This window comes from Marmota marmota, unplaced genomic scaffold (assembly GCF_001458135.2).
Source record: "Marmota marmota marmota unplaced genomic scaffold, marMar, whole genome shotgun sequence".
In the NCBI taxonomy this organism is placed as follows: Eukaryota; Metazoa; Chordata; class Mammalia; order Rodentia; family Sciuridae; genus Marmota; species Marmota marmota.
Window position 1 is genome coordinate 7,003,050 of NW_026000205.1, and position 13,113 is coordinate 7,016,162.

The following is a 13,113-nucleotide window of genomic DNA, read 5'->3' on the forward strand; positions in this document are numbered from 1 at the left end:
GACTGGAATGAATGGAGGCCGGGGCAGGGGGAGGATGGATCAGGGAGGGTTCCAAGTTAACCCCTGGGAAGGCTGGGAAGGCCTCTGGTCTTTATTCTATGGTGGGAACCCCTGGTGGGACTTGAAAGGGAGAGACAGGAGCTGATCTCATTTTGTTTATTTATTATTATTATTTTTTTTTAAAATAATAAATCAAACGCAGGGCCTTGTGAGGGATGGAAGCAAGTACTCTACCACTAAGCTACAGCCCCAGCCCTGGATCTGATTAAAAGATCCCTCTAGGTGAGCATGGTGGAACATGTCTGTAATCCTAGCACTCAGGAGGCTGAGGAAGGAGGATCACAAGTTCAAGACAAGTCTCAGCGATTTAGTGATACCCTGTCTCCTAAATAAACAAACAAACAAACAAATAAATGGTTGGGAATGTAGCTCAGTTGTGGAGAACCCCTGGATTCAATCCCCAGTACCTAAATAAGTAAATAAGACTGGGAATATAGCTCAGTGATGGAACATGAACCAGCGTCTACCCAGAGCTCCAAAAAAGAAAAACGAAAGGGTAAACTTCAAAGAGGGAGTAACTGAGTAGGTAGTTTTTGTTGGAGATGACGTAAGGTTTAGGTGTAGTGGGGATGGCTATTCACACATAGTGAACGTACTTAATGCACTAAATCATGTACTTTGGGTTAAAATGTTATCTATATTTTGCCACACATACAAATATATTTGAAGACTATACTAATTATTTTTACTTTGGGGTTCAATAATTCCTAGTATTGAAGCATATTTTTTCTTGATACTGAAATCATCCTCAGTCAGCTTGCTTTCTTGTCCCCCACCCCCCGCCCAGTGCTGTGGATGAAACTCAGGGTCTGGGCCTGATCTATGCCCAGTCTCTGATGTCAGTTTTTATATTGATACAGGGCAAGGTCTGTGCCTCTAAATAAATTGATTTTCTGATTTTTTTAGTTGTAGATGGACACAATACCATTACTTTGTGTATATATATTTTTTATGTGGTGCTGAGGATCGAACCCAGGGCCTCATACATACTAGGGGAGCACTCTACCAGAGCCACAACCCCAGCCCCATGATTTTCGGGTATTTTTATCCAATTCCAAATTTCCCTGAATCTGACTTTTGAGTGCAAATGAGATCTAAGTCATCACCGTAATTTTTTTTTAAAGGAAAAATTTTAAACTTCATTCCTTTTGGAATGTCAAAGTATTAAGAATGGTACTGTTAAATCCAATAATTTTAAAAGTGATAATATCATGGAAAATGCTTTTTAAAAAGGAAATATTAACTAACGATATAGACTTTTAAGTTTTTAGATGAACAGATGCCTGTAACGTACTTGGAGATATTTCCCTGAGCTCCATGCTCAGGTAGGTAAAAAAAAAAAAAAAGTCACAATCTAACAAAAGGCCTAGGGGAGAACCCTGGACATAGCAGATGCTCAACTCCTTCCACTTATGCTGCATGTTTAAAAAACTGTCACAGGGGTTGGGGACTTAGTTCAGTGGTAAAATCCTTGCCTGGTATGTGAAAGGCCCTGGGTTCAATCCCTAGCACTGAAAAAAAAAAAAAAAGTGGATAAAAAAACTGTCATAATAAAATGTTGGAGGATTTGTACCCACCCAGGGATGCAAAAATAATAATAAATAAAAATTAATTAAAAAACTAAAATGCTGAGAGAGGGAATGTCCTTAATGCTTAGGCATGCATGTTCAGTTTTTTCTGGGATTTGTCTTAAAATAACTCAAGAGTGACAGATGAAATAAGGCAGAAAGTTGACGGTTCTCTTCTATTTTATTACAAAACTTGTTTTGGTTGCTGGGAATCAAACCCAGGGCCTCCTGCATGCGGAAAACTTTCCTTAGATAATTTAAGAAGGAAAAAGATGCCTTTGGTTTCCTTGTGAAGGGATGGCAGCACAAGGGTGGTGGAAAAGGACAGTGGGGGAGGGTCTGGGCGTTGATGCCTGCGTACATCTGTTTTCAGACACTTCTCAGGGTTTGAATCCATCAGCTTTGGGCTTTCCCTGGCTGAGCAACCGGCCATCAGCCCCAGCCCTGTCCCTCCCCTTCCCTCCCCTCTCAGCCCCACATCTGGTCCTGATGTCAACAGCCAGGGTGGGCGGTGACCATGTTTTTCAGCTCCCGCCCAACCTCAGGGGAGGGGTGAACTCCCCCATCTCCACCCCTTACTCACTAGGACAGACACAGTCACACAGGCACAGTAGGCCCTGCCCTGGGCCAGACCAGGGGCCAGAGACAAACTTTTATTGCAAAATGGAGACCTTCAAGCCACAAAGAGGTCAGGTCTGGCCTCCTTCCTGGCACTGGGGGTTGGGACCTGGACCCTGCTTGGACATCTAGCCCCTTTCCAGGGCCTAATGGGGACTTTGACCACAGAATAGGGGCTGTGCGTGCATGCGTGTGTGGTGGGAGCAGGTGAGAGTCCTCCGGTGTCCAAAGTCTGTGTGCCTAATTGCAGATCAGAAAATATTTGTATTGGAGAAAATTTACTGAAAGGGGTACTCCTAAAAGGGTGTCCCTGAGGGACAAAGGTATGGAGCTGACTGGGGACTGTGCCTCTGTAAGAGCAGCATGTCTCAGTGGGAGCCAGGAAGGTGTCATGCGAGGGCTGGCTGAATGGATCAGTGGTTGGCGTGTGTGGACAGGGGTGCTTATGAGCTTGGAGGGCAGTGAGGTCACCCAATGGAGCATACTGGGGCTGACAGGACACCCTGACTGTGGCATGACCCAGGAGGTGCATTTTGCTCTCTGTGGCAGGCACCCAGAGATGGTGGCACGGGTGTGTGAGAGCTGGGAGCATGGTGGCTGGACTCCCACATGCAGGTTGAGAGCCCAGGGAACTGTGGGTTGGCATGGGCTGCTGGGTTAGCTGGACAAGTGCTTGCATTTCTGCAGATAGCAGTGGTGGCCCTCGTGGGTGAGTATGGGCATGTGGCTGATGCCTCGGCAGCAGCACAGGCCACTTGTCTGTGAAAATTCCAGAAAACATATGTGTGGGTAGGTGGGACCCCTGCAGTGCAGGCTCGTGGCTCTGGAGATACACCCTGTCCACGCATGCCACCGAGGCTGGCAGCCTCTTTCCAAGTGGCTACCTCCGCCCCAAGCTCCCTCCTTCTTCAGCAGGGTGGACCTGCAGCTGGAAGGCGGGTGGGATGTTGAAGAGGCCACTGACAGCTGGCTGGAGGCTCAGGGTGCTCAGGGGGCCTGGGCTCTCCAGAGAGAAGGCCTGTAGGATGGCAGCGAAGAAAAGGAAGAGCTCCGCTCGCGCCAAGCCCTCGCCGAGGCAGACGCGCTTACCTGGCAAGAAGAGGAGACGGGGCTCAGACAACTCTGTTCATACCCGGGCTCCTAGGGGGAGCTGAGGATGAGCTGGGGATGCAGGGCTGCCCTACCAGGCACTGACAGCCGTGCCAGCCAGGGCCAGTGGTCATAGCAGCAGATACCTAAGGAGAAGGGCAGGAACGCCTCATGCTTCTTGAACTGTCCATTCTCATCCAGAAAACGGTCTGGGTTGAACTCCTCTGGCCGCTCAAAGACTTTGGGGTCATGCAGGACGGAACCAAGGACAGGGAAGATCTCAGTGCCCTGAGGGGAAATAATAAAACTGCAAGTCCCTCACTATCCCAGGCCACCCAGTTCCCCAGTGCAGAATACAAGTCTGGAGAGCTGGGGACACGGTTCACAAAGTAGTTCACAAAGTATGCCAACTGCTGGGTGTGGTGCATGCCTGTAATGCCAGCAAGTGGGGAGGCTGAGGCAAGGGTAACTCAAGTTCAAGTCCAGCCTGGGAAACTTAGCCAGACCCTCAGCAACTTAGTGAGACCTGTCTCAAAACAAAACAAAACAAAACAAAAATTAAAAGGACAGGGGATGGCTGGGTGTGGCGGGGCATGCTAGTAGTTCCAGTGACTCAGGAGGATGAGGCAGGAGGATCATAAGTTCAAGGCCAGCCTCAGAAATTTATCAAGGCCCTAAGCAACTTAGTGAGACCCTATCCCAAAATAAAAAATAAAAAGGACTGGGGATATGGCTCAGTGGTAAAGTGCCCCTGGATTTAATCCCCAGTACCCAAACTAAAACCCAAAACACCCAACATTAGCATTAATGGCACTCACACATGCTACCTCACATATCTAACAGGAACATGTACTCACATGTACTCACATGCATATACATACAAAATCTTTGAACAATCCTAGGAGGCAGGTAGGAATATCATTCCTGTTTTAAGATGGGGAAATTCAGGCCCAGAGAACTTAAGCAGTTGCTCAAGGTAACCATTTAGAGAGCTTGGCAGAGCTCATTATTTTTCCTTTGTTTTGAATCTTTGGGAGTGTGCTGTGATTCAGCTGTGCCTGTCTAAGCCACCATCTTACAGAGATGAAGACAAGCGGCAGGGCTGTCCATGAAGTCTCCCCCTGCCCAGGTTCAGAGAGAGTGGCAGCCTCTCAGGTGAGTTCCCAGGGTTGTGCAGTGGAGGATGAAGGCAAGGAAGGGAGTATGAGGAGAGGGATGAAACTTTCTTAATTTTCCTCCTTGGGCCCTGGGGATGGAACCCAGGGTGCTTTAACACTGAGCTACATACCAGCCCTTCTTATTTTTAATTTTGAGACAGCATCTCTCTAAGTTGCCAAGGTTGGCCTTGAACTTGTGATCCTCCTGCCTCAGCCTCCTGAGTTGCTGGGATTATAGATGTGCACCACTGTGCCTGGCAGGGGGGACACTTTCTCTGTCAGGGAGTCTAGCTAATGGGCACTGAGTTGGGAAGGTGAGAGGTTCCAGGAAAAGGCCATGTTATTGCTGTTAAAATAACAAAAAAGCACTGAACACCAGTTCACGTGAGTATAAGAGAAAGGGAGGCGGGGGAGGGCAGGCACACATAGAAATAGTTAAAGCATAGATTCTAGTTTCAAATCCTGCTTCCCTGATTGCAAGCTGGGTGACCTTGGCAAGCCTTCTAACCTTGCAAGCTCTCAGTTTCTTCGTCTGTGAATTGGGCATGATAATTGTATACAGTTGTTTTGGAGATAAAGTAAGACATAAAGCCAGGTTCTGGGGCACACATCTATAATCCCAGTGACTCAGGAGGCTAAAGCAGGAGGATATCAAGTTCCAGGCCTGCCTCTCAACTGAGTGAGATCTTGTCTCAAAATAAAAATAAAGGGCTGGGGTTGTGGCTCAAGTGGTAGTGTGCTCGCCTGGCATGCACGTGGCCCGCGTTCGATCCTCAGCACCACATACAAACAAAGATGTTGTGTCTGCCGAAAACTAAAAAAATAAATATTTTTTTAAAAAAAATTCTCTCATAAATAAATAAATAAATAAAGAGGGCTGGGAATATAGCTCAGTGATAAAGTGTACCTGGGTTCAGTCTCTAGTACAGCAAGAAAAAAAAGAAAGAAAATAATACATATGTAAAGTACTCACAATACCTGACCCAGCAGATCCTCAAGTGCTGAAACCTATGATTCTTGTTATCATTATATTGTTGCTGTCCTATATAAAATCCCCCCCATCCCTACCACCAAGAGCTGCTTTGATGTTTATTAGCATTATATTAGGACTCTAAATTGATACTGTTAGAGTTCTAAATTTAGAAGAGGGGTATATTGAAGGACAGAGGAGGAAGAGATTTTTCCAAGGTCCCAGTGGCTGATTTCTAACAGCCGCGGATTTGATTCTACACCAAGCAGCAACTGCTTCAGGGTTTTGCATACGTCGCCCCCTAGTGGTTCTGGGTCTGAATTTCTCTCCAACAAAGGGGCAGAGACTGAATGGACTGAATGGGAGACACTGTATGTCTGCAGCAGGGACTGATGGACAGACAGACATACATTAAGATCAAGAAAAAGACACACCATTAGCAACAGACTCAAGCCCCAAGGGCAGAGACAACTACTGGACCTTGGCTGTCCATAAACCCACCTGGGGCAGGATGTACCCTCGGAAGCAAGTGGTCCTCGTGAGGGAGTGGGGCATCCCCATGGGCACCAGCGCCAGCAGCCGCTGTGCCTCGTGCAGAACTGCATCTGTGTAAGGAAGGCGGGCGCGGTCCCCCAGACTTGGAGCCCGGCCAGTTCCCAGTTCCCGTGTCAGTTCCTCCCGCACACGCTCTGTAAGCAAGAGAAGGGGTGAGGGGACAGGGGTGGGGGGGGGGAACCCTGTAATCTTCCTTTTGGAAGCTGTGGTAATTGGGGTGAGGCTGGCAGGGATGGTGGGGAGGAGCAGCCCCCCAACTTCCCTGAGCCCAGGACCCACACATCCTCTGTGCTGAGCATTTCATTTCCCATTAAGAGAGGATACCGTTATCCATCTCCATTTCCCAGATGAGGAAACTGGGAGCCCGAGTCACTTGCCTGATGTCACAGCTAATTTCACCAAAGCCACCAGGCCCCAAGTCTCTTCTTCCAAGTCAGTCCCCACGCCACTGAACTGACTACATTTAACACGGCTGCCTGATCCGGAAATGCTGGAATTCCTTGGCACTCATTCCCAGCCCTGCCCCTTACCCCCACACCCCTCTATCACTGTGGCAGTTCAGCTCCGGCCCATGCTCTGATGACCCCACATTTTTAATCTACAGCCCTGACTTGTACATCTTGTGGTCTCCTGGATCCCTCCTCCTTGGTGGCTGCAGACTCAATTTATTCCAGACTGGCTTTGCTGTATTCCTTGAGACCAGCTCCTTCATCATCCTTCCTGTCCCCAGCTCAGGGTGGGCCCTGTCTCCAGCCAGAAACTGGAACCCGTCTCTGCGTATCTCCTTCTCTTGTTCTCTAGACCTATCGATTCTGCCTCCTCTTCCTTCTTCACAGCCTGGTCCAGCTCTGTCCTCCCTGTTCAGGTCCCTCTCCTGCTCCTTGGGTTCCTGGCATCCTCTCTCCCCCTTTATAATCTACTTCTTCGGGCAGAGCACAAAGGTTTTTCTAAAATGCAAAACAGACCCTGCGTTCCCCTGCTCAAAATTCTTTCATAGCTCTCTGCGGCCAACAATCCAGGCTTACAATGGACTACCAAGGTGACAAGACCCTGCAGAAGTCTCCTGCCTTGTGTGTCACCATGCTCCATACTGCAACTGGCAGCCCCCAATTTCTCATAGCTCAGGGGCCCCAAATGCTCATTTTTATGTCCGCGCTCTGGCTCAGCCTGCACATTTCCCCTCTTAAATGCTTACTTCTGTTCCGAGGTTAGCTGGTAGAAAAGGATCTTACTTTGGACCTGAGGATGTTTCAGCAGGAGCAGGAGGGCGTATCGGACAGTGGCACCTATCGTCATTGTCCCAGCAAACAGGAGATAAGTGACCGTCATCAGCAAATTCTTCTCAGTGAATTCAGTGTTTGGCTTTTGTTCCTCCTGGGAGAAACCAGGGAGAGGGGCTCAGAGAACACAGGCTGTGGGAAATAGAAGTCCAGAGGAGTCAGGTTTGGGGTGCAGCACAGCAAGTTAAAAGAACGGTCAGGGATTTTACATAAACATTTGGGAAAAGTGGAGAAGTGAGGACTGATCTCCAGCCCTTTTTTGTATTTTGTTTAGAGACAGGCTCTCACTAAGTTGCTTAGGGCCTCGCTAAGTTGCTGAGGCTGGCCTTGTATTTGTGATCCTCCTGCTTCAGCCTCCTGGGCCCCTGGGATAACAGGAGTGTGCCATGGCACCTGGCTATAATTTTAAATTGTAAGGACTCATCATTCAGTGATTGTAATTCACATAAAACTCCCATCCAGTGTGAATAGGGGGAGTGTGTGTGTGTGGGGGGTGAAGAACTGCTGGGGACAGGACCTGAAACAGGCTGAGGGAGGAACAGAGGTGACAAAGGGACAGAGACACCTGCACTAAAGGCATTCTGAGGGTGGGGGTGAGGGGAGCCAGGGAGAACAACACACAGAGGCAGACAGAGAGCCGAACAGACAGAAAGATGGAGAAGAGGTGTGCACACACATGCAGGGACACATACACAGGGACACACAGAGAGACACACAGATCCAGTCGAGATCCCCAGGCACAGTTGACCCAGGGGGCCAGCCAGACCACCAACTCCATTTAAGGCAGATTCATGCATCCCTCCCACTTCGTCCCCACCTGCGCCATCTTGAGCAGGAAGGCATCCACAACATCACGAGCAGGTCCTGAGCTGTCCAGGCTCCCCCGGTGCCGTTGCACCTGCTGGGCTGCAAAGGTGGCCAGGGTGCCCAAGTGATGGAGGAGCTGTGTGTGGGGACCTGGCAGGGGTCGCAGGAGCCAGGAGAACATCTCATAGGTCTGTGGGTGGAAGAACAGCTGGCTCTCAGAGGGCTTGGCAGGAACCTTTGGGGACGGTGGCTGGAGAGGCATCCCACACACTTACCTGGCCCCATGGGGAGCTGATCCCCAGCAGAGTATCACCAGCGGCCTGTATGATAGCCTGAAACTCCTTGTCCTTATAGGGGAAGCGGAGGCCAAAGGTGAGGGAGCAGATGACATTGGAAGTGGCCTGGGCCAGCAGCAGGGAGGGATCAAATGGACGTCCTGGGGGGTGTGAAGGGCAAGGGAACTAATATGGCACTTGGCAGACCCCTGAATACAGAGCGGAGGGCAGGCCCAACTAGAGAGAAACAGATAGGCTGTGCCCGTCATTCCAGTAACTTGGGAGGCTGAGGCAGGAGGATCACAAGTTGGAGGTCAGTCTCAGCAATTTAACAAGATGCTGGGGAACTTAGTGAGACCCTCAGCAACTTAATGAGACCCCATCTCAAAAAAAAAAAAAAAAAAAAAGAACTGGGGATGCAGCTCAGTGGTCAATCCCTTCAATCCCTAGTATAAAAAAAAAAAAGAAAAAGAAAGAAAAACAGGTGAATGGATAGAGAGACAGAGAGGATTGCACACAAACAGAGGAAGACGGGCAGAAAGAAACAGTGGCAAAGGGAAAAAAGAGGGATGGAGGCCCCCAAAGAGGGAGGTGACAGCATCAGGGACATAAGAGATTTGTGACACCCTCATGGGGCAGCAAGATGGAAAAGAGTGGAGGTGAGCAGAGACCCCAGTCCAGCCTCAAAGCCCCAGGCTTCCCCCTCTCTCCCGACCCAGCCAGGCCCTTGCACTGACCTTCTGTTTCCCGGAAAGCCTCCACCAGACACTGGACCTCCGCCTGGATCAGCTCCTCGCCTTCTCGCTTCCCCATGCCCAGGTCCCGCAAGGCCAGCATGGTGAACTTTCTGAGCTGCTTCCATCGCTCCCCGTTGGCAAAGAAAACTCCTGTGTGGCAGTCTAGACTCAGGAAGGGACTGGTCCCTTCCCTGCAGGGAGGTGCCCCCAGATCCCTGTCCTGAATCCATACCAGCCTCCCTCAGGCATGAAGACTCAGTAGGTGCTCAATAAATGCACACGCAACTGGGATGATCCAGGCTCCTTTTGCTCTGTGATTAACCAGGGTGAGTAAAAATTCCTTCCTTCCACCTGTTCACCTTCTTTCCTCTTCCTCCCACCCGTCCATCCTAGCAGATACAGAGCACCACTGAATCCTCTGCCCCACAGTTGGGAAGACAGGAAGGATGGGACTCAGCTCTCTTCCTCCTTTATTCAAGACACCTGCTCTAGAAGATCTTCTCTTGCTCTGAGTTTAGTGTTTCTACCTCTTGAATGCTGGCCCGTAGTGGCCTCCTGGATGGACACCTCCTCCTGGTGTCCCCTGTTCTTCCCTGTGTCCCCTCCACCCCTGTTCCAAACTGGAGTCAGTATCTCTCCTTCCCCATCTCAGTGCACCATCCATCTGGCCCCTGCCCTGGTCAGCTGGGGTCCTCTCTGGGCTCCCAGCCTTCAGTTCTGTCCCTCTGCAGTAACCAGTGAACCTGGATCACAAAGTCAAGGTCAGCCTGGGCAACACAGCAACATGCTGTCTCAAAATGAGAAATAAAAAAGGGTTGGGAGGTAGCTCAGTGGTAAAGCACCTCTAGGTTCAGTTCCAAGTACCAAAACTAACTAAATAACTAATTAATTAATTAAAATACTTCAAGGTTTCCAGGAAAGGCTCTGGTGTGACTCAGGCCCTCCACGAGCAGGGTCTCCTGACCTCTCAGTTCATTACTCATGGCCAGGCTTCTCTCACTTCCTGCCCCTGCCAACCAGCCTTTGGACCTGCTGCTCCCTCTGCCTATATGCCTCTCAGAACCTCCCTTCTAGGTGAACTAACTCCACTTACATTCCAGCTTAAATGTCACCACCTCTGAGAAGCTGTCCCTAAACCCTCGCATCCCACCCCCAGTACACAGTCCTGTGTCCAGCTCTGAAAGCTGCACTTCAATATTTGAGAAGGCTATTTCCTTCCTCCGTTGTCTCATTCCAAGCCCCCTCTCTCACACTGAGTGGACGCTGCATCTGTCCCATACAGGGCAGGCATGATGGGCTGTCAGTGCTTTTGTACAATCTGGTCTTTCTGCCTGGAACACCCTTCCCTCTTATCCTGAGTCCTAACCCAGACATCTCTTCTAGGCCCACTTCTTGGATGTTCCCCACCCCATAGTCCGAGTTAGGTCCCTTTTTTTGGATTCCTATAGTCCCAGGGCTTCCCCCAGGACAGCCTGGGCCTCCCCATCATGGCCAACCCCTTTGAGTTGTCATTGTCTGGTGACAGCTCTGTCTCCTCACTAAGCCTAGGTGCTCTGGGGGAGCAGGACAGGGGCTATGTCACCAGCTGAGCAAAGCACGGGTCGCCTCCTTCTGTCTTAACACGGAGGATACTTATATTTTTTGTATTGTGAGTGTTCGCCTATCAATTCCAGAGCCTTGAAAGTTCTCCCACCCTGGGGCTTCACTTGGGTCCGTGATTAGTAACTGCACAAGGCCCCATCTTCTTTTCCTCCTTGGGACAACCCTATGTGATAGGTACAATTCTTGTCCCACTTCCCAGAGAAGGGAACAGAGGCACTAAGCTACATGCAAAAGGTCATGTACCTATAAGTGGGGGCAAGACCCAGCAGCCCCCCACTCCTCTCATGACTCACCATGACCATCAAAAACCTGGTCCAGCGTCGCCAGGGTTCCCCGCCCGCTGAATTCCTCCGCTTGACCTCCCAGGGCCTCCTGCACAGCCTCATGCCCAACCAGGACCACCACTCTCCGCCAGGGGCCCAGGTGCACAGTGAACACTGGCCCATACTTTTCACTCAGCTGGGGGCAGAGAGGGAGAGGGGGCCAGCTGCTGTGGGGCCCGGACTGCCACTGTCAGCCAAGGGGCCTCCATCCTGATGGAACCCAGTCCTAGGAGGAGCCATCTGGTCCGGTACAAACCAGGAACTTGTCCCCTCCCCCCAAGCAGAAAGAGCCCCTGTCAGAGGCTAGTTCTCTTTCTGCACCAGGCTCCCAGGCCCCTTCCTCCCAGATCTCATCCCCCTACTTCCTGCCAGACCCTAACCTCTGACCCTGGGACAGTTCCAAACTAGTTTTGAGCTACAGAAGTGCTCCCTCTCCCCCTTCCCTTTCCATCACTACTAAAACCTCAAATTCTAGGGCAGATATTGTTAAGCGCTGCCCCTCCCCAGACGCCCACCCCCTTTCTATGTCCTCAAAGTCCCTCAGAATCCTCTAGGATGGGGAGTCTCTTCCCACCCCACCCCCTGAAGGTTGGGACTGCCTCCCCGTCTTCCCACCAGGTCCCAGGAACTCAGCTCCCTCCTAGCGGCTGCCTCCGTCCTCCCACACCCTGTGTCTCTGCAGGCAGGTTCCTTCAGCCTGGGAGGCCCCCTCCTCGGAGCCCAGAGACCTCCGACCTCCCTCCCCCTCCACAGCACCCCAGAGACCCTCGCTTCCTTCTTCTCATCCCCACTCAGGACACTTCCTCTCCTCCGGGGACAAGCCCAGTACCACCAGCCACTACTTTTGAAGGCTCCATCCTAACCTTTGGTCCCAGGCCACCAGCTCCCCAGCATTCTGTGGAGTCCTCTGCCCTGGAACCCCTGCTTCCTACCTCTCACCCCCCTCCAGGAATCTGGGGGCTCTGCCCCTCCCAGCCCGGTCCCCAGCGAGGATACTCTCTCCAGGGTACCCCTCTCCTTCTCAACCCTGGACAACCTGCTCCTGTCCTCCATCTCGCAGGGCATCCTAGCCCCTTTGCTCTGGGATATTCCTGGGACACTCGAGAACCCCTGTGCCCTGGCACACAGAGGACCCTCAACCCCCGGCCAGGTGGCCTCCGCCGCCCCTCACCTGCAGGAAGCCGGAGTACAGCGCCCCGGGACGCAGTTGCAGGAGGTTCCCCAGCAGCGGCAGCGGCGCGGGCCCCGGGGGCAGGTGGCCTCGGGCCCGGTTCCAGGGCAGCGCCAGNAGGCAGGAGCGGGCCCCGGGGCAGGAGGCTCGGCCCGGTTCAGGGCAGCGCCAGCGTCAGCAGCAGCAGCAGCAGCAGCGCCAGCAGCAGCACCCAGGTGCCGGCCGCCTCCATCTCGCAGGTCGCCTCTTCCTCCTCCCGAGGCTTCCCGAGGCTGGGTCAGTGAGGGGCGGGAGCCAGGCGGCTTCCTCCCCCACGAAATCAGGCGGAGGCGGGTGGGGCAGCAGCCTATCCCCTCACCTGCTGGCTGGCTTCTCTCCCCGCGGTCGGATCTCTCCCGGACCACCGCCGCCGCCGCCCGAGGTTGGGAATGTACGCAGGAGCCGATCTCGCAGGTCGCCTAGTTTTCCCCGGGCTTCGGGGTTGGCGGGGCGGAGAAAGCGCCCTGGGCCCCAGGTAGGGCGTCAGCAAACGAGGAGAACCTGTGAGCCCAGACTTTGGCTGCCTGTAGGCGGCCACACCTCGCGCCAGGCGGCGACCTGGCGCAGCCCTCCAGGGCTCCTACCTCCCTCCGCATTGTTATTGAGTGTGCGAGCGTGCGCGTGTGCCTGTGCTGTTATCTGAGAGCCTCCAGCATCTTCATGAACTTGGAAGAGGGACTTGACCTTCAACGATGAAGAATCTGCGGTCGAGAGGTCGACTACTTACCTAGCTTGGGCCAGGTCCTGGTTTCAATCCCCAGCACCCCCAGAAAAAGGGGGAAGAATCTGTTAGCTCAAGATCATGAGGCTAAATGACAGCTAGTATTTGGACCCAGATCAGTCTGATTCATTGATTCATTCA

At 52.0% G+C, this 13,113-nt stretch overlaps 1 protein-coding gene across 1 annotated transcript; it reads right to left on the reverse strand.

Moving 5' to 3' along the window:
- Nucleotides 1–2,228: 2,228 nt before the first annotated feature.
- Nucleotides 2,229–12,901, reverse strand: LOC107151433 (cytochrome P450 2S1). The gene is made up of 10 exons (XM_048790860.1): nucleotides 12,385–12,901; nucleotides 12,213–12,329; nucleotides 11,012–11,177; nucleotides 9,117–9,266; nucleotides 8,380–8,540; nucleotides 8,115–8,294; nucleotides 7,250–7,391; nucleotides 5,964–6,151; nucleotides 3,482–3,623; nucleotides 2,229–3,335 (listed from the first exon to the last, which is right to left on the reverse strand). The coding sequence occupies exons 1-10, from the start codon at nucleotides 12,442–12,444 to the stop codon at nucleotides 3,127–3,129; spliced, it is 1,515 nt and encodes a 504-aa protein (XP_048646817.1). The 5' UTR covers nucleotides 12,445–12,901; the 3' UTR covers nucleotides 2,229–3,126.
- Nucleotides 12,902–13,113: the final 212 nt, after the last annotated feature.